Source organism: Brassica napus, chromosome A4 (genome assembly GCF_020379485.1).
Source record: "Brassica napus cultivar Da-Ae chromosome A4, Da-Ae, whole genome shotgun sequence".
In the NCBI taxonomy this organism is placed as follows: Eukaryota; Viridiplantae; Streptophyta; class Magnoliopsida; order Brassicales; family Brassicaceae; genus Brassica; species Brassica napus.
In genome coordinates this window covers 314,383-332,565 of record NC_063437.1, presented here as the reverse complement: position 1 = coordinate 332,565, position 18,183 = coordinate 314,383, and the positions used below count along the sequence as shown (strand labels likewise).

Sequence of the window (18,183 nt, the reverse complement as noted above, 5' to 3'; positions counted from 1 at the left end):
AATATAGGTTTGTATAAAAATAAAACAGTAACGATTTCATTAGAAAACTCTTATTTTAAACAAATAACTCTCAGAATCAAGGTATTTATTTGTTTTTAAATTCACCAAATTTATTTGTAAAATGTAAACGCAAACATACATAGTTTCTTTCTCTTTTTTTTTTGTATTGCGTTTACATTTACAAATAACTTTTGATTACAAAGATAAAACCGTGAAGACAATAGTAAATGCAAAAGAAAAACAACAACCACCTTATCAGAGAAACATAAAGACAAGATGTAGAGAGAATCTTTGGATCAGTTCGTTGCCGGAGCAACGGTCAAGCCAGGTGAGACTTTAAGGAAAGCCGGACGAGAACAAAGGTCTTCCCACCACGCCTTGACTTTAGGACGGTCGTTGACCAAACCAGCATGACACGTCTTCATGAAGTAGTAAGTGTAAGGAACGTGGTGGAGATCCGCGAGTGTGTAAGAATCTCCAGCCAAGTATTTTGTCTTCCCGAGCTTCTCTTCGTACACATCGAGCACTTTCCCTAACTTCTCCAGATTCTCCTCCACGATGGCTGCATCAGGAGTCTTGCCTTGAAGCGGCACAACTATAAGCTGGTGGATGACGGCGGAGATCGCGGGGTTGAAGTGGTGGGACTCCACTTCCGACCACAGCTTCACAATGGCTGCTTCTTTAGCGTCTGCATGTCTCGTCAGATCCGTTCCTTTGTCCTTGTGTTTCTCTGCTATATATGCCGTGATTGCCCTCGACTCTGTTTTTAGTTATAATATAATCAAAAAAAAATTAAAAGCATCATTAAAGAAGTATAATCAGCCTGAGCATAATATCGATTGATACGAACCAAAAAGGGTAAGGTCGTCGTCTTGTAGAACTGGAACTTGGCCAAAGGGCTGCATCAAGAAGAAGAGATGTGATTAGATACATCATATAAATAATACATATGCGCATAATAGTATTGTGTTCATGAGTAAGCGTACGTTCATGGAGAGGAAAGAAGGGAGCTTGTGGTGGCAAGCAAAGAGATCGACGGGGACAAGCTCGAACTCAGTCTCCTTCTCGTGAAGGCATAGAAGCACACGTGCCACGCACACTGACATCCCATTTCCATATACCTTCATCGCCATTTCACTCTAACTTCGTAACTCGGAAGAGAGAGTGAGTCAGAGACTGAGCTGTGATCTCATTTTGCTACTGCATATATATATATAACATATGCTTTTGTCCTGTACAACCAAGCCAAGATGAACATGGTCCTACTGTTTCTTGGACTTTTAACAACTATATAGAAATATGAAATCTAACAATTAGGTTACGCAAGCAGTCGAATCTTTGCAGTTCTTTCAGAGACTGGTCGTTGAAATTTGACAGTTTGAAATAGGATTCCTTTTCCTCGTGCCTCGAAACTCGTTATACGATATTTTTTTTTACCTGCCATCGTTACTATGCGCATGAGGATCCGTGAGCGTTCACGTGGCACTCAGCTGCTAGCTCACGTGGTCTCTCGTCCTTTGACCGGAACAATGTTGACTGAACTGTTCTTACACAACAAAACAAGTTGGTTTAGTGGAATGTCTAGGGAAGACACAAATTGAAGAGCCCCGAGTCTGTTTTGGGTAGCGATAAAAGGTTTTTGGAAATTATAAGAACCATTCGTAATTATTATACACACAAACTATATACATTAACACCATTGCACCAACTCTCACCACTCAAGTAGAGCAGAGATAAAAGATTGAAGGAACTTAAGAGAATAGATTGCATCTAGAAAACAGAAGGAGGTTTTAGACAGTTGTGATACTCAAGCTGAGACATTTCTCCCCCATTCACCGGATCAAACTGGCATCTGTAGAAGCTGTTCAAACACAACAAAGAATATAATTCAGGCTCGTCAAATCACATTGCACTAAGAGTTGACAAGTTTTTTTCTTCTTACCTCCCATCCATGCCAAGAATAACAACAGTGTTCTTCTGGTGACCAAAGGCGACTATGTATTGAGTTCCTTCAACCAACCGGAACTGAGCCACCGACCACTCCGAGCTGAAATACTTGGGCAACACTCCTAATAGAGCAAAAGGACTTATGATTACTGAACCAAGAGACTGCTAAATGGTGAAAGTAGCTGGTAATTATATATACCTTTGAATAACGACAGAGACGAGGATGGAGATGAGGAAGTACGAGTAAGATCAGATGCAATTCTGGGTGTATCTTTCACCTGAGCACCGGAGTTGCCTTTGAGGCCAAAGACATGGACGGTTCCTTTGTCACTTGAGACAGCTAGCCACTGAGCATTTGAAGAGAAAGCCAGACTATAAATCTCTGCTCTATCTGCACCCCTCCTAACCTGTACATTCACATACACACGTCTTGCCATTACTGAACCCATGGACTCCAAACTCGCAAAATATTATTACTATAAAGGATCAAAACTACATTTGAGATTTCCTAACATAATAACATAATAGTTCATTCATCCTCAAGACAGTGACTACTAAACCACCAAATCAGCTAAAAGAGAAAGGCTTTCGATGACTAGTTACCTCTTGTCGCAAGGTGCCATCAACAGTATTAAAGATCCGAACCAGAGTCCCCTTAGAGCTAGCCGTCGCCAACAGATGCCCATCCTGCGTGAGAGCGAAGCAAGCAATCCTGGAATCATGAGCCATAACGAACTTAGTCCGCTTGGAAGCATAATGCTCGATCCTCACTTGGCCTTTCTGCAAACCAGGGCACACCAACACCATAGAGCCAGCCCCCTGAGAGACAGCGCACAGGCCCTTAGGGTTCGCAATGGTCTCAATCTGATGCATGAGCTTGAGGTCCGCGAAGTTGTAGACGAAGATCTTCTGCTCGAGGACGACGATGATCCGATCCCTCCTCAGCCTAACGGATCGAACATCGGACCTGAAGGAGAGCTCGCCGATGCACCGGCTCTGGTGATCGTCCCAGATCATGACCTTGTTCGGCGGATACTGCGGGTCAGGCCCGCCGCCGACGAGCGCTAGGATGTTGCATCGGAAGAGCATCTCCACCACGGCGACTCCGCCGCCGCGATCGAAATCGCGCCGGAAGATTTCGCGGAAGGGGTCGCAGTTGAGGATCCGGAAGCCGCGGTCGGTGCCGACGGCGAAGCAGGCGTGGTCCTGGTTGAAGGAGAGGTGGAGCAGCGACGGAGGAGGAGTCGCCGGTGTTTGATCGGAGTTGTGGGTAGCCTCTTCGGAGTTGAGGCTCATGGAGGAGAAGGAATCGAGAGACTCGGTGTCGTCTCCAGGGTCGCGGTGCTGAGAGGGAACAGTAGAGTCGGAATCGATTGGCCAGGGAGAAGCGGAGGAGACGGTGGCCATGGAATCTATAGAAATGAATCTATATAGAGAGAATAATGAAGTTTGCTTGTTTGCCGTCGTCTCTTTCAGCCGGCTACTCACCTTCTTATCAAAGATATCCATTTTGGGATAAAACTCGATTATTATTATATTACAGAAAAATTATTCCTGGTTTTTTTTTGTTACAGTTCGTAATTTTTATCTATCTGAGAATAATACAGAGTTTTTTTTTCTATTTCAAGTTCATATCAACTCCTTATATAAATCAGTAGTTTTATATAGCTAACAATGCTGTTAAGACTCCAGAAATGTATAGTTACATCTTACAAATGTATATTATTTTCTTACAAAGCTGAATGTTTTATTGTGCTTAATTTTCTTTATCTAGAAGGATATGATATTAGATATGTTCTGTTTTATTTGTTACCAGTATAAATTGTAACATTCTTATCTAATTTTTATTAGATTGTTTTCATATTGATTTGAAATTAGTTTCTTTAAATTTAAATTTTGTATGACCAATATATTCAAGATTTTCAATGATAATAAAATCAACAACAAGCAAACAATATATTTTCTGTTTGAAAAATAAATAGAAAGTGAATAGAAAAAAGAAAGAAGTAAACGTCTACAAATCTCCTTATCAACGACTTTTCACCGACGAGTTGACCCGTTAAAATCGGTAAGGATTCATCGGTGGGTATAGCGCCGGTTGTGTCTGCGGCGGAGCCGCATTAGGATAGCCTTCAGGTGGACATGACAAGCCAGGAAATATAGATGTATACATTGTCTGTACACTTTCCGGTGTGTAACTCATCGGATAGCCATGAGGTGGATACAAGCCGGGGAAACATGTCGGAGGCAGAACCCCCGGTTGAGCCAACGGTGGATAAACCGGTGGCTGATGAGAAGGAACGTGACCGTAACTAAACGATCCAACGCTTGGAAGCAACTGACTCAACACGGGTCCGTTCGAAACTGGCCTGCACGTCACTGCAGGGGGACGAACCGGCTCGTGAGCTATGTAACGTGAGCATCCAACGCCGCTCGCAACAGCCACCGGACCGGTGAAGGAATAAGTGAAACTGATGTCTCCTCCTGGTTTTCCGTTGGTCTTCTTGATTTTGTAGGTGACATATCTTTGACCGGCCTTATCCTTTCCGAGATGATCCAAAAGCTCCTTCACCGGAACGTGAACCTCGCCAATGTCTTTATCACCTCCTCCTCCTCCACGTTGCTCGCATTTGATCTTGAATGTGAGCACAAGCCGGTTGGCCTCAGCTAAAGTTTGGTCGATGGTGAATTTCATTAGGCCGTCGACCCACCTGGGGCTTGTTCCGCTGTCTCTAGCCACTTGTGTCCGCTGCTCACGGTGGTCGGAGCATTTGGGATCGCCGGATAACTTGACCGCCACGAAAACATCCATCTTAGAGACTTTCTCAAGCCCTTTTGCTGACGTCACATTTATTTCTAGAGATCTCGTCGTCTCCATGTTGAAAAATTACCAAAGATTGAAATGCAAAAAGCTGGTTCATCTCTAGATACAGTATATATAGAAGTTGCAGAGACGACTAAGAGAAAGTCAATGGACTATTTCTTTTTTTCTTTTTTTGGTCAAAAGACTATTTCATTATTACATCCACTACTCTCTTTGAAATTTCTAACGAATTAAGATTTTAATATGCAACCTGTAGGAAGGAGTCTGTGTGTGATGAACAGTCCAAAGGCCATATTACTAACTCAGACATATAGGATCCGAAAAATTCGGGTTTAGTCCAGATGTAACGGGTACGACTCGAAATATCCGTTAGTGGCCCAATAAAGTGGGGTCTAAACATAAAACATGAGGAGGGCCCATTTAGAACCTTCGAAGTCGATCAGAAGGTTTGTCGGAAACCATTTCTATTCCCAATCTTGGCGGAGGAGCCGGCGCACGACCGAAAAGAGCTGAAAGGAGAAGAAATGGTGAGCAGAGAAGCGTTGATCGCATACAGAGCTCTGCTCAGGGCTACGAGGAAATCATTCGCCGGAGATACCGAGATGCTCAAGGCTTCGGCTTCCGAGATCCGTAAGAAGTTCGAAGAGAATCGCCACGTGGCTTCCGATTCCGACATCCCACGCCTACTCGAAGAAGCGCGTGAGGCGACTGAATTCATCTCCACCATGATCGTTCAGGCCAAACTCAACGAACGCGGCGGATACGGTACTCTATTACACTCTTTCCTCTGCGCACCATCTGTTTGTTGAAATGTCTGACTGAAAACTGATCTTTTGAAATTGACGTGTCTTAGAGGTGAAAGCAAGTCAGGAACACGCGGGAGCGACTTTGGAGCTTCCGACAGAGGAGATGCTTCGGAAAAAATCTGTATGAGTTAAGTCTTGGTGGTCTCTGAGACCACATTGTCACTGTCTGAAACTGGATTTCTTCTCCCTTGCTTGTTTTGTTTTAATAGGGAAAGGTGTAACCTTTTTTTGTGATTCTCTGTTTTGTTCTCTCTTCACAGCAAACCCAACTCAGATTTTATTAATAAAGAGCTCATCACATTCAATTTAAAATGAAGTCCTTCCGTTTCTGATCTATGATTTGTCCATGAATGACAGGATTTCACTTGCTTTTCATGCCTCATATTGGTCCTATTTTTTGTTAGCTATAGACACTCACTTTCCACATCTCTTGGAAGCCTTATCTTGTCTCAGAGACCCACTTCTTGTATCGTGGCTATATCTATCTCCTTGTTACGTGCTAGTTTGGAATTGAATTGTTTCTTACATCAGTTATGATTTTTTATCTGTCTACTGCTCCGTGCTTGTGCGGTTTCATGGAGTCTGATCAGAAGTTTGAAAAAAATTGACTGCGGGAAAGAGTGAAACCATGATCTTAGTCTAGTTTTCAAACCAGTTGAATAGTACCTTTATTTGGATATGGGGTTCATTTTCTAAAAGAGAACCACTAACCCCATTCATGGTTTTGCTCAGGAGCCCATTATGTTCTCCATGGTTTAAGTTCAGAGTGTTCTACGGTTTAAGTTCAGAGTGTTCTACGTTTATCTTTAATGTCTCATTCATACTCTGCAATCATTTAGTTCTTGTGCTGAGGAGCACTGTCTTTTGTTTCTCTTGCGAGTTCAATTTGTATTACTGTATTTAAAAATGCTCACGCATTACTGGAATTTCTAAGCTCATATTTTATTGATTGCACTGATAACTATACCTCCGTTCTACCTAATCAGTATTAAGCCTAATCAATTATCCCACAGCCGAAATATTGTAGGCGGCCTAATGTCATATATTGGGCCAGTAGTACTACAGTTCCCATTATTCTCACCGTCCCAAGCTCAAGAGCCACCTAGCGAGTAACCAACCTGTCATAAAGTCAAAACGTAAGAAGAAGTCGGTGTCAACTTCATGAATGCTCGAAATTTTCAGTTCTACCATTTTTGATCCATTTGAAATCGTTTTTATGTTCTTTTTAAACGGCAAGGTACGATGCCGCCAAGAACCTTTGGGCAAGTGGCATAAAAGCCATCTCGGCCTGGTCGTGGCAATTAGGAGTTTCTCTCCAAATTTAAGTGGGGCTTATTGGATCAAGGATTCGAAAGATTCCAAAATTTGAGTAAACTAGGGGTAGGGGTAGGTCCGCCCTACGGGCGGGTAAGTTTACACTAAAATAATTTTATATTAAATTTTTTTAATTTTATAAATTTTTCTTTATACTCAAAACAATAAATATAATATGTTTTTATTCCAAAAGTATATTCAAAAAATTATTAAATTTTGTTAGTTTGAGTTGAAAAGACCACTAATATTTTTTTGGTTAGAGATCACAAAATTATTAAATTAAAAATTTAACGAAAATGTAATGATTTATATTTTTCTATTTGATTTCTAGTTCAATTTTATATAGTTGAAAAAATCTAAAATAAGAATAACTAATAATTTTATATTTCTAAGAGTATCAGATTTTAATACTATTACTATAACTAATTTTCACGATAATAAATTAATACATCCATCTCCAAGCCAACTCAATTAAAAATCAAATGTAGTGTGATAAAATAATAAAAATTTATATTTTCAATTAACATAAAAATAGTTTCAATAATGTCATAAATAATAATTAGTATATATTATGTAACAACAAATGATGTTTATAATATATGTTTGTTTAAGTTTATATTAGTTTTTCAATTTATAATAAAAGTTTCATTAATTTTTTAATAATTATTTTTTTGTAAATTATTTTAGCATTTGTTGAACTTATTATAAAAATATATTGGTTGGAAATTTCGCTCATGGTATTTGAAAATATTTTTATAAATTTATAGTTTTATAAATTAATAAATTATTATATTTCTAACATAAATTTACTCTAGTTTCATACCTTACCATATCAAATAATTTAAATGTAATCCGGAAATTAAGATGAACCAAACTGCATACAAATGTTTTTCTGAAAATTGTTTTTCTCTTCGAAGAATAAAACTAAAAGAAGTAACTAAACTTTTTAAACTTTTTCGTGTTGGCTGTATTGAATGAAATCATATATAATTCCTCTCTAATCAAACATCTCATCCTCAGTTTTCACATAGTAACAACAATAACATCGAAAAGCATGTATACATAACTAAATGGAACAAAACAACATATTAACTTTATATTCCATCCCAAAACAATCAAATAAAATGTCATCTAGCAAACAATTATTCACATCAAAACTGCAGAGATTCTGTTTTGAAACTTATTAAAATGATTTTGTCAATGATTTCTGGAGGTCCATCATTTTTTTCTTTCTAATTTTTTAAAGCTTGAGCTTAGTGACGAAAAAAATCTGTAAATTTCTTTTTTTTTTACTGTTGTTTTTCTTTTTGCTAATTTTTTTAATACTATTATTGCTCTGACTTTGATGAAATGTGCAAAAACAAAATTGCGAACAAATCTCTCTTCTCTTCTGTTTTTCTGAATTTTGTCTATAATTTTTTTTTTTGATAAACCTTTAACATTGTTCATGTAAGAACTTTGTTCCTTGCCAATACAAACATCGGAAGGACACTCGGCATACTAATAAGTACTCAATTAAAAATAAAATCAAACCAAAATAGTGCTTTAAAATTGATATTACTACACATCTTAGCGCAAATTGAGTTGGTCTTCTTGACTACGGATCTTAAATTATGTGTAGATAGGCAAAGGTACCTTATGTATGTGTAGATAGGCACTTCCTGATTTAGAAACTCATCCTTATCCTTCTCAAATTCATCCAACACATCATCACCAGAAAAAGCACGGTTTATAAGCTCTGCTTGAGAAGGAACCACAAAGGTTTCCTTTGAGGCAGATGCCAAAACTCTGTCCACCATTTGCTCTGCTTCACTCTCGGAATCCTCACTTTCTTCATCTCTCGATCACTTTTCAAGATTTTAGACAGAAGTACACAAAGGTGAGGAACTAAAACAGCCAAAAGCTACTACTGGTTGGAAAGAGAAGATGATGAGAAAACAGTATAGTTCAACTGAGACTTGCAGAAAGAAAAACCTTTTTATCTTGAGCCTGTGGGATGGATGCACACGTCTTCTTTGATGCCTTTTTAGATTCTGTGTTTTTAGAGCCTGTCATCTGCATAACATACCCCAAAAGGAGTTGAACAAAAGAATAAAAAGACAAAGTCTGATGTAAAAAACTCAAAAGTAAACCTTCTTCCAGGAGCCTGATGCAAACATGGCAACATCGAATGTTGTCTTATATGCTGGATTTCCAGCAACATCATCATCAAACTTCTGTAGACAAATCACAGTAAAATAATAAATTTTTGTCACAAGGATTTCAAAGGAAGAGAAGAAAGACCCATTATGAAAAAATAAGATACCTCAGTTTCTGTAATGGTGTTTGTAGCAGGTGAGGCATTATCTCTTACAGGCTCTATGTTATTATCTTCTATGCCAGCCATATCATTGTCACTATCACTGTCGTCATAAAAGTTATCTGAATCCTTTCTAGACTCTTTTGGAGCTTCCACTTTAGCGGTTGCACCAAACACTCTTCTACCACTAACATTAACGGTTTTTTTTAGAGTTTTCTCCATCAGAATTTTCCCACTCTTCATACTCCTCAAGTGCACGTTTATCTTCTTCATTAGCTTCCTCGTTTTTCTTTTTTTATAGCACGGGCCTAACCCAAAAAAAAAAAAGATAAGACAAAAAGAAACATAAAATGAGATAAACCAAAATCGTTATGAGAAAGCAAAAAGCAAATATTACCATGAAAGGTAATGACATAAGAACAGCATTGGGCAGTTCATCATCTTCCAAAGCTTTCAACGTCTTCTCCTTCGCTTTTGCTATTAATCTAGGAGTGTCCTCATCTGAACCATCTCTGAACTCTTCCTCATCGTCGCTCTCATCACTGCTACTTCCATCTCTCATGGAGTCCATCTACTGCCAAAAAAGTACTTCAGGTCTTTGTTTTTGAGGCGATGATAAGTCGTAGACTTACTCTTCTTGATTCGTTTGCTTTTTAGCTCATGACGGAAGAGCAGGCTCTGCATTATAAATTTAGTCACACAGCAAAATAATCAACAAAAAATACCGAAAATAACTAACTCGCCTCACTTAGATGCAGTCTTTCTCTCATCTCAAATTGTGTGGAAGAAGTATCTACTACATGCCTTGGTGAACTCGTGATTGTTTCTTTCGTTGTCGCCAATGCTTCTTAACTTGACGGGCTAGCGTCTCTGAAATATATTTACTCGTAAAATCCATGTATTAGTTTCTGATCTGTATTCCACAATCTCCTGGTAATGTACTTATTTCTAGCCTTTTCTTTCTCTGCAACAGTTAGCTACCTACACAACACAACCTAAAGTTTTCAATCAAAACTATGAGATTTTGCAATGATCGGATCAAATTAGGCGATCAATTACTTTTTTTTTACTTGAGAACCGCCATGGCCGTTGCAGCCACCGAAGAAATGAGCGGTTGATTGAGGACTGAAACGATCATCTTTCAACGAATTCTTTGGAGATTGAAGGAAAATGGGTATCGAGGAGACATCATATTCCATCTCCGGTCGTCTTCCACACCGTACAAAGGTACCCTCTTGAACTCAGACAGACTCCTGCTCTCTGGTTTGCTTATCGTCTTCTTCTCAACCGTCGATCTCTCGTCTGAGCGTTGATCTCTACTCCGGCAGCTGTATCAGCGACTATCGCCGTTGATAATTCATCGCTGCAACTCTGCAAATCTGTAGAATACCTTCCTCGATTACGTATGAAGAGGCTGCGCTCGATTTAATGCTAAGGCGTTACAGAAAGTTAATCGCAGATGGCTTCATCGAGGAAAGGGTATTGAGTTTCGTTTTCTCAATCAAACATTATATCGAGTCCGGAGGAAAAACACGTTAGAAGCCCAGATAAAAGAACAAAAAAGTTTGTTTTTGAGTTGACACGTGGCATCAGAAGCCCCTATCTTCCTGCTGATGTGTGAGGGCTAAGGTGAGAGAAAACTCCCCTTTATTATATAAGATACAAGAAATCAGAAATTTAAATAAATCATAAAAAGATTTATTACAAGTTTTAAGGTTTTGTGAAGAAATTTCAGAGTTTTTGAAAAAAAAAATTCAGAGTTTTTAATTTTTTCTTTAAAATTATTTAAAATAATACTTTTATTTTTAAATTACCGTAGTTTGATATTTTATCGTTTTATAAAATATATAAGAGTTTTTAAAATCGATTTTTTAAATAATTTTTTTTTTTTCAAATAGTTTGATTCTCTTTTTAAAAATGTGAAGTAATTTTCTTTTCATTTTTTAAAAATATCAAATATCATCATAAGAAGTGATATTTCAATTCGTTATTTTCTATTATAAAATATCATCTAAACCTCACCAAATTTCGTATGATAGATTTTATTACAAAATTCATATTTTTCAGACCTCTAAATCCTTGTTCCAATAATATCCCCTTATGGATCGTTCGACTAGGACCGGTGGACTCTAATAAAGCATCTAGAAAAATGTTATCAAGTATCAACTCAGCAACTTTTCCTTTCAAAATGTTCTGATTTAGAGCTTGATTGGTTTTCCCGCTACCACCCGCAAACGCAGCTTTTGCGATTGGTAGCGGTTGACAGCGTTTCGAAACAATCATACAAACCGCTACAAATCGCTTCAAACCGCTCCGAACCTCTTAAAATCAAAAGCTGGTTCCAGCTAGCGTTTGCGGTTACGGGCGGTTGCGGGAGGATAATTTTTTTTTCTTTTTTTTAAAAACCATATAAATACAAAAATAAAAATAAAAATAAAATTTTTAAAATAGAATTATAAAAATACTAAAATATATCTATTATATTTTAATTAATATTATAAAATTTTAAAATAAAAATATTTTCTATAATTTAAAAAATTTAAAACTATAACTTTGAAAATATAATTTACATATTTATTATAATATTATGATTTTTGATATTTTTATAATTATATAAAATATAAATATTGTTAATTTATTATTTAACCGCTGCTGTATTTGGTAGTTAACCAGTCATAAGTATCCCGCAAACGCACCAATTTCTAACCGCAGAACCAGTCGTACAAATCTCTTAAAACCGCTAGAAACCTCAACCACCCGCATCCGCAAACGCCCGCAGCCGCAACCGCAACCGCTGCGTTTGAACCAGTCAGACCCTTAGTTATATAAATATATTTATCGACCATCTCACTGAAATTTAGTTTTAAATTGATACGGTTTAACTTAAAATATGATATATAATCTATACATACATTTATAAAGCGTCTAAACTGGATTCGTTTACATGATCTTGTTGTTAGCTAGTCTTATTCCATGTTTTGAAAATTAATATCCAATTGTTATTATAATAAAATAAAGAAATTGATTTGAAAAAAGAACCATGTTAGCCATCGCAAATCCAATAATTTGGGCAAGAAAGTGAAGGAGATATGCCGCCACGTTAGAATCACAAGTCAACGTAAACGCTAATGCTCATCACCTTCTTTTTGTTTTTCACCTCCAGATCCAAAGTTCTTATTTGAATTTTTAGTTCAATGACTGATCAAAGTTTATAACATTTAAATTCAGATAACAATATTATATAATTCAGGTTCTCGGAAATTTTGTAGTTTTGCTTTGTATGTACTATGAATGTCTTCAACTATATCAAAACTAATTTGTGTGGCCAAGTGAATTATTCCGACATAAATTAGATGATGCCTCAACTTTTTTTTTGAGCAACAAATACTTATATTAAATTGATAGCCTCAACTAACACATAAATAAGACAAGTTATACTGCAATCATTTAATTATGCATCTTTTGTTGTCATTTCATATACGAATAAAATATATAACTGACGGTCTGTTTTTGTATCATAAAGACTGCATGGGATTTAGGAACAAGACGAATACACGATGCAAATGCAACTGATGAAATATTAAATAGTATATTCAATTCATACTCCATAGTAGCTATATAACTCACGCATTAGATCTAAAACAATGCATGTTGGAAGCAATAATGTTTTTTTGGGTCTGCTACATTTCTAAACGAAATTAGATCCTAATATTATGTTAATTTGTACCCACCACCACCCACGTCGGCTCTACGAATCCAATTAAAATGTTGCACCCAAAACAGCTAATGATGTTTGTTTTTATTCAGTATACACGTTTTCTATATTTTCACCACTAATCCAAATGTTCCCTTCCATCAAATATTTTATATTGCTCCACGGAGCTATTCAATATCTTTCACATATATCATCAAAAACAGCTAAGGAAATATCTCAAAGTATACAGTTTTTATTTGACTAGTACTAATCAAATAAATATTACTATAAGCAAATGTTTCAACCATATAGTTAGGATATGCTTCTAAAATCAAACAATGATACGTAGTTTAAAACTTTATTGACCCGTCCATGTTTACCAACCCGTTTTCCTCTTAAACATTTTCCCATACCATTCTTTTAGACGACTTAAAACAATATTTACATGTTTGATTTGGAGGATCTTATTTATGTTAAGAATATGACAAAATAAAACAAACAACAAGTCACATTTAAAGCTCAGGTCGACACGTTTTGTGTACTCCCTCCGTTTTTTAATATAAGTCGTTTTAGAAAAACTTTTTTGTTCCAAATTATATGTCGTTTTCGGTTTTTTATGTAACATTTATTAGTAATTAATGTTGTCTGACCAATGATAATATATCTTCTATTTTTCTATTGGTTAAATTGTGGTTAGGTAAATAATTAATGATGTTTTTGTTTCGAAAATATAAGAAATTAATGATTTTCTTAATCTATGTGCATAGCTTCAAAACGACTTATAATAAAAAACGGAGGGAGTATTATATATCACGTTTCCCAAACCATTAGGGTCAAAAACGTTATGAATGTGACTATGTAAAAAATACACTACAAGAAAAATCGGTATTAGTAGCATCCGAAAAACGCTATCATATCGTTTTTGTAGCGTTTCGAAGAACGCCGTGACAGCCGCAGCTATAATAGACCCCCCACATATCATAGCGTTTTTTTGTGTGCTATAATAAATAGACATATTGTAGCGTTACTCGTCTACTACTGATTAATCTTTTTATAGCATTGGTTTAGTGATATAATGTATCTTTTCATGACGTTTCTAAAATACTGTAAAATATGTTATAATGACATGGATACAATGCTATGTTATTATTTCTCATTCATATTTTAAAATTATTATTAAAATTATAAATTAATATATTTTAATCCACGTTTAAAATTAAAATTAAATTCTAATATAAATGGTTTGAGAATAAAATTATTTATTATTAAAATTTTGGTTTACAGATGATATCGGTTTATTACAAAAACCGGTTTACAGCCAAACCCGGTTTATTAACTAACCCTAACCAAACCTAACTAAACCACGTTCTTCTTCAATCTCCGGCGCACTCCTTGTTGACGCCAAGACCACCAGCCACGATCACCACGGTAAAGATTTTTCAGTCTCCTCAACCGCGCTCAGCCACCATTGTCGACGCCGAGACCACCACTGTTGATGCCGAGACCACCACCATCAAGTTTCTTCAGCCTCCTACGCCTTCTTAAACTAAGAGCAGATAAACAAAACCAGAATCAGAGCAGTGAGAGAGAGAGAAAGGGAGTTCGAGAGAGAGTGAAAGAAGGAGACCGACGAAAATGGATCTGAGATGCGATGGTGTGGTGGTTGTGATGAGCGGATGTACAATCATTTTCTCCAACCTCTCATGTGTTGAATCGACCCTACAAACAAAACAAATAAAATCAGATTTAAACTGACAGAGAGAGAGAGAGAGACAGAACCAGCGGTCGTCGTCGTCCTGCCTGGTTTGAATAATCTGCTTTTTTGAGATGTGTCGTATGTGAGAGAAAGATTACGAGACTGAGACACAGAAACGTGTCTGTGTGAGATGAATCTTGTTCGTGAGTGAGGGGAGTAGAGAGAGAGAGAGAGAGAGAGAGAGAGAGAGAGAGAGAGAGAGAGAGAGAGAGAGATGATTAAGAATAAAGATAGAGGAGATGAAATCTGAAAATAGAAGATGGAGGAGAGATTTGTCGATGGAAGAGAGATGGAGAGAAAAGAGATCTGTGAAGATAAGAGAAAAAAGAAAAGAAAACATCTCAGCCATTCATTTAATTGTATCCTACGGTGCAGAAGGTTATCCGCGTGATGAGAGTTGATTGGCCCATAGTTTTTCTTTTCTTTTTTAATAGCTAGCCAATTTTTTTTCTTTTTGTTTTTTTCTTTTGCTGTACTATTTTAAATATTTTGATAATTTGGTTTATAATTTTAAAATATGATGTTTGAAATCAAATTAAAATTTTAAATTAATACTTATAAGTTTAGTTTTAAAATTTTATTAACTAATGTTATAATTGTTGACTATTAGTTTATATAGTTGTGATTGAGTTTAAAGTATATGGTTTGAGATTTGTGAAATAGAATTGTGGCTAAGTTAAAACTTGAGATAAATATTTGAAAAGAAAAAGATTAATAAAGTTGTGATTTATACAAGGAATAGGTTTTAGTTTAGTAGTTATTTGAAAAGATTATATTTAGTATGACTTTGTATGTAGGGTTTAAGTTTGGGGTCTAGGGTATTATATTTAGGGTGTAGATTTAAGATTTAGTGTTTGAGGTTTAAATTTTAAATTTGAGATTAGATTTTAAATATGATCAAACTATAGATTTTGAATTTAAGTTTTAGATTTAAATTATATTATGAAAAAAATTAAGTTTTAAAATTAATGTTTAGGGTATAGAAACATGTTTAGGGTTTAGGAACATGAAGTACACCAAATTCCATATAATAGTCTCACACTAAACATATAAACCCCTAAACTATTATATATAAAATATTATATAATAAAAATCCATTTTTATGCTTTAGTTTTAGTGTTTTACACTCAAAAGTATAAATTAAAATACAATTATTTTGCAATAAATTATGATTTTTTACATCTAACACAACTATATAAAATATACGATGATATATAAAATATTTTATAACAAAACTCTAATTATCATTTAAACATGGCAATTTGATCTATAAATAAAAATTTATATTTCATTAAATTTATAAAACATACATTATTTCATATATCATCCAAAAATACACATAAACAAAAACAATTAAGTCTAGGGGCTTCATCTTCAATCTTCAAAAAAATTCCAAAGATCACCTGCAAGGACAAAGCGGTGCACTATACGAATCCTTATGCTCAGTCATACCCCGTTCCCAGAAACAACCACTTCATTAGCTAAGAACTAGAGGCCGAAATGTTCACATGCATAGACCAATCTCTTCTGTAGAATCACTGAATCACTATTCTACAACTAGAAGACTTATCCATTTGGTTTAGTTAAGCACTAGAACTGAAGATTTTAATTAATACCGACTCAATTTTTTCAGCAGATTCATTCACTATTACAAGAAGAAACTCAACATCTTCATTAGTTAATAAGCACTAGATTTCAAGATCTTCACATGAACTAACTCAGTTTTTCTTCAAGTAGTTCATAACCAATCGAATGATAGAAACTTTTGATGAAAACACCACCTGTTCAACAAAATCCCACATCAAGATTTCTAATAGCTACTGCCTACTGTATATATATCAAGAAAACAACGCCAAACATCTTCTGGCAAGTCATTATCTACAAGTAGAAAGAACCAATCTCCTCCAAATCATATAATCTTTGAACAAAGAACAGAAAGCTGAGTCAACACAATTCTACCAGAAAGTTGGAGACTTTAAGGTTAATTTACAAACCTTGATGACGACAGAAGTAACTCCTTTGTCAACACATAAGTAAGTTCCCGAGCAACGAGCGTACTGCTCTGAGAACTTCCTCATAATCTCCACAGATTTCTTCACACAACTTCAGATTGGACAAAAAAAAAGAGACAATACAAACAGCAACTCAATATTAGATAAGTTCTACAAGTTCAATCACGTATGTTCACTGAGACCAACTAAGAAACAAATAAATGAGCAAGTACAAGACAGTCAAAACTCCAGTGGAGACAAACGTACCTTAGATTGGCGGCCACGAGCTCGAACACGGCGGATCTATGAAGCGGTGGAGAAAACGGCGGAGACAAAGCAAGACCCGACCCAGAATGTGGTGAAACATTCAACAACCTAAACAACCAAAACTAGTCTTGATAAAGAACACACCACAAACAAAGATGAACTTGTAAAGAAGACTTAGACCTGCCCAAAGCCGATGAACAAACCATCAAGCTGCTCCTCAGTGACCTAAGCCCAAAAGTTTAAGATAGTATAAGTGAGAATATCGTAAGCCTGTGGAGGAACCATTGAAGAAAGGTGGAAGCTTTTACAAACCTGAGCAATTGAAATTGATAATACGAAAGGAATAAGAAGAAGAAGCGAGAGATGGCAAAACTGATGGTGGCGAAGAGCGACGGAGGAAGGCGAAGGAGCCAATTCGCCGTGGATGGAGGAGTTTTGGGAAGAAGACGAAGAGTCTACGACAACGAGATCCAGTGGCTTGACGGATTAGGGTTCCTTAATTCGACTTCGAACAAGGCCAATGGATCATGTTTCTTCGATTGAAATGATAGATCAATTCTGAATGAACAATGAAGAAGAAGAAGATGGAGAGAATGAATATTTTTTCTTTTGTAAAAAATAACTTATTTTTTTTGGTGCGAATGTGAAATTTCACCAAGTGTTTTTACCTCCAAAATGACATTCCAGCTACGAAACTGATTTTTCGGTTTCCTTTTAATGAAATTTTTTCGTAGCACAAATTTAAAGCTTGAATAGAGTTGTGATTCGATTTTAACACTTTTGGTAGCAGTTCGTCAATTCGTGCTACCACGAACTGCTACCAATATTCATATTTCTTGTAGTGATAGTTTGTTATTAGGACATTTTAGCTTTTGTTTAAAACGAACATTGTGTAATTTGTTTGGCAAATTACTAATTCTATATGCATGTTGATTGTCAATAACCTAAAGGGAAAAAAGTAAAAGAGAAAAACGAACGTCGAAATCACTCAAAGCTCCTACCGATTTGGCTTTGAGTGCTAAGTTAGGGTTTGGCATTGACTTTGTGGTCATTAGCACACCTAACGAACCTATCACATCATTTAGTTACACTTATTTTTACAATTAAATTTTTAGAAACATTATAAATCACATTATTATATGTGCCTTTTTTTCTTGTTGCTGCAAATAATGGAGTAAGTAACAATATTATTAATGCCCGACATTGAAGTAAAGTCCAAGAAAATAAAAAAAAATTCCCATTTTATTCGCACCCTAACCGAAAGTACTAACCGAAAGGGTATTCC

The 18,183-nt window shown here is 36.0% G+C and overlaps 5 protein-coding genes and 1 long non-coding RNA gene across 9 annotated transcripts; 1 reads left to right on the top strand and 5 right to left on the bottom strand.

Annotated features, from left to right (window-relative positions):
- Positions 1–234: 234 nt before the first annotated feature.
- On the bottom strand, positions 235–1,643 carry LOC106444971 (glutathione S-transferase F13). Of its 2 annotated transcripts, none has more exons than XM_022707581.2 (4): positions 1,438–1,643; positions 987–1,232; positions 851–899; positions 235–760 (listed from the first exon to the last, which is right to left on the bottom strand). In XM_022707581.2, the coding sequence occupies exons 2-4, from the start codon at positions 1,131–1,133 to the stop codon at positions 297–299; spliced, it is 660 nt and encodes a 219-aa protein (XP_022563302.2). In that variant the 5' UTR covers positions 1,134–1,232; positions 1,438–1,643; the 3' UTR covers positions 235–296. The 2 variants fall into 2 exon arrangements, with proteins under 2 accessions (XP_022563302.2, XP_013741878.2); XM_013886424.3 differs by having other exon boundaries at positions 1,312–1,476.
- On the bottom strand, positions 1,624–3,456 carry LOC106444970 (autophagy-related protein 18a-like). The gene is made up of 4 exons (XM_013886423.3): positions 2,551–3,456; positions 2,147–2,354; positions 1,943–2,069; positions 1,624–1,861 (listed from the first exon to the last, which is right to left on the bottom strand). Exons 1-4 carry the CDS (start codon positions 3,454–3,456, stop codon positions 1,771–1,773), a joined length of 1,332 nt encoding a protein of 443 aa, XP_013741877.2. The 3' UTR covers positions 1,624–1,770.
- Positions 3,457–3,810: 354 nt separating this feature from the next.
- Positions 3,811–4,942, bottom strand: LOC106449040 (protein SRC2 homolog). The gene has a single exon (XM_013890849.3). It carries the CDS (start codon positions 4,823–4,825, stop codon positions 4,007–4,009), a length of 819 nt encoding a protein of 272 aa, XP_013746303.1. The 5' UTR covers positions 4,826–4,942; the 3' UTR covers positions 3,811–4,006.
- Positions 4,943–5,195: 253 nt separating this feature from the next.
- Positions 5,196–5,889, top strand: LOC106449041 (mitochondrial zinc maintenance protein 1, mitochondrial). The gene is made up of 2 exons (XM_013890851.3): positions 5,196–5,536; positions 5,625–5,889. The coding sequence occupies exons 1-2, from the start codon at positions 5,296–5,298 to the stop codon at positions 5,702–5,704; spliced, it is 321 nt and encodes a 106-aa protein (XP_013746305.1). The 5' UTR covers positions 5,196–5,295; the 3' UTR covers positions 5,705–5,889.
- A 3,107-nt stretch (positions 5,890–8,996) lies between these two features.
- On the bottom strand, positions 8,997–9,478 carry LOC111198322. Its single transcript, XM_022708633.2, has 2 exons — positions 9,197–9,478; positions 8,997–9,107 (listed from the first exon to the last, which is right to left on the bottom strand). The coding sequence occupies exons 1-2, from the start codon at positions 9,461–9,463 to the stop codon at positions 9,012–9,014; spliced, it is 363 nt and encodes a 120-aa protein (XP_022564354.2). The 5' UTR covers positions 9,464–9,478; the 3' UTR covers positions 8,997–9,011.
- A 4,648-nt stretch (positions 9,479–14,126) lies between these two features.
- Positions 14,127–17,751, bottom strand: LOC125608248. 3 transcript variants are annotated; one of them, XR_007339225.1, is made up of 3 exons: positions 16,899–16,913; positions 14,512–16,743; positions 14,127–14,430 (listed from the first exon to the last, which is right to left on the bottom strand). It is a non-coding gene; the product is annotated as an uncharacterized LOC125608248 (long non-coding RNA). The 3 variants fall into 3 exon arrangements; XR_007339223.1 differs by having other exon boundaries at positions 14,512–17,751; XR_007339224.1 differs by having other exon boundaries at positions 14,516–17,751.
- Between the last annotated feature and the right edge of the window lie 432 nt (positions 17,752–18,183).

Excerpts from the sequence above, each read along its gene's own strand:
- LOC106444971 (XM_022707581.2), bottom strand. The coding sequence starts at position 1,133 with ATGGCGATGAAGGTATATGGAAATGGGATGTCAGTGTGCGTGGCACGT. Across the intron at positions 900-986 it reads CTTCTTTCCTCTCCATGAAC|CCCTTTGGCCAAGTTCCAGT; the intron begins GTACGCTTACTC and ends TTCTTGATGCAG. Across the intron at positions 761-850 it reads CGACGACCTTACCCTTTTTG|AGTCGAGGGCAATCACGGCA; the intron begins GTTCGTATCAAT and ends AACTAAAAACAG.
- LOC106444970 (XM_013886423.3), bottom strand. The coding sequence starts at position 3,456 with ATGGATATCTTTGATAAGAAGGTGAGTAGCCGGCTGAAAGAGACGACG. Across the intron at positions 2,355-2,550 it reads ATGGCACCTTGCGACAAGAG|GTTAGGAGGGGTGCAGATAG; the intron begins GTAACTAGTCAT and ends GTGAATGTACAG. Across the intron at positions 2,070-2,146 it reads GTCTCTGTCGTTATTCAAAG|GAGTGTTGCCCAAGTATTTC; the intron begins GTATATATAATT and ends TTGCTCTATTAG.
- LOC106449040 (XM_013890849.3), bottom strand. The coding sequence starts at position 4,825 with ATGGAGACGACGAGATCTCTAGAAATAAATGTGACGTCAGCAAAAGGG.
- LOC106449041 (XM_013890851.3), top strand. The coding sequence starts at position 5,296 with ATGGTGAGCAGAGAAGCGTTGATCGCATACAGAGCTCTGCTCAGGGCT. Across the intron at positions 5,537-5,624 it reads CAACGAACGCGGCGGATACG|AGGTGAAAGCAAGTCAGGAA; the intron begins GTACTCTATTAC and ends GACGTGTCTTAG.
- LOC111198322 (XM_022708633.2), bottom strand. The coding sequence starts at position 9,463 with ATGAAGAAGATAAACGTGCACTTGAGGAGTATGAAGAGTGGGAAAATT. Across the intron at positions 9,108-9,196 it reads ACACCATTACAGAAACTGAG|AAGTTTGATGATGATGTTGC; the intron begins GTATCTTATTTT and ends ATTTGTCTACAG.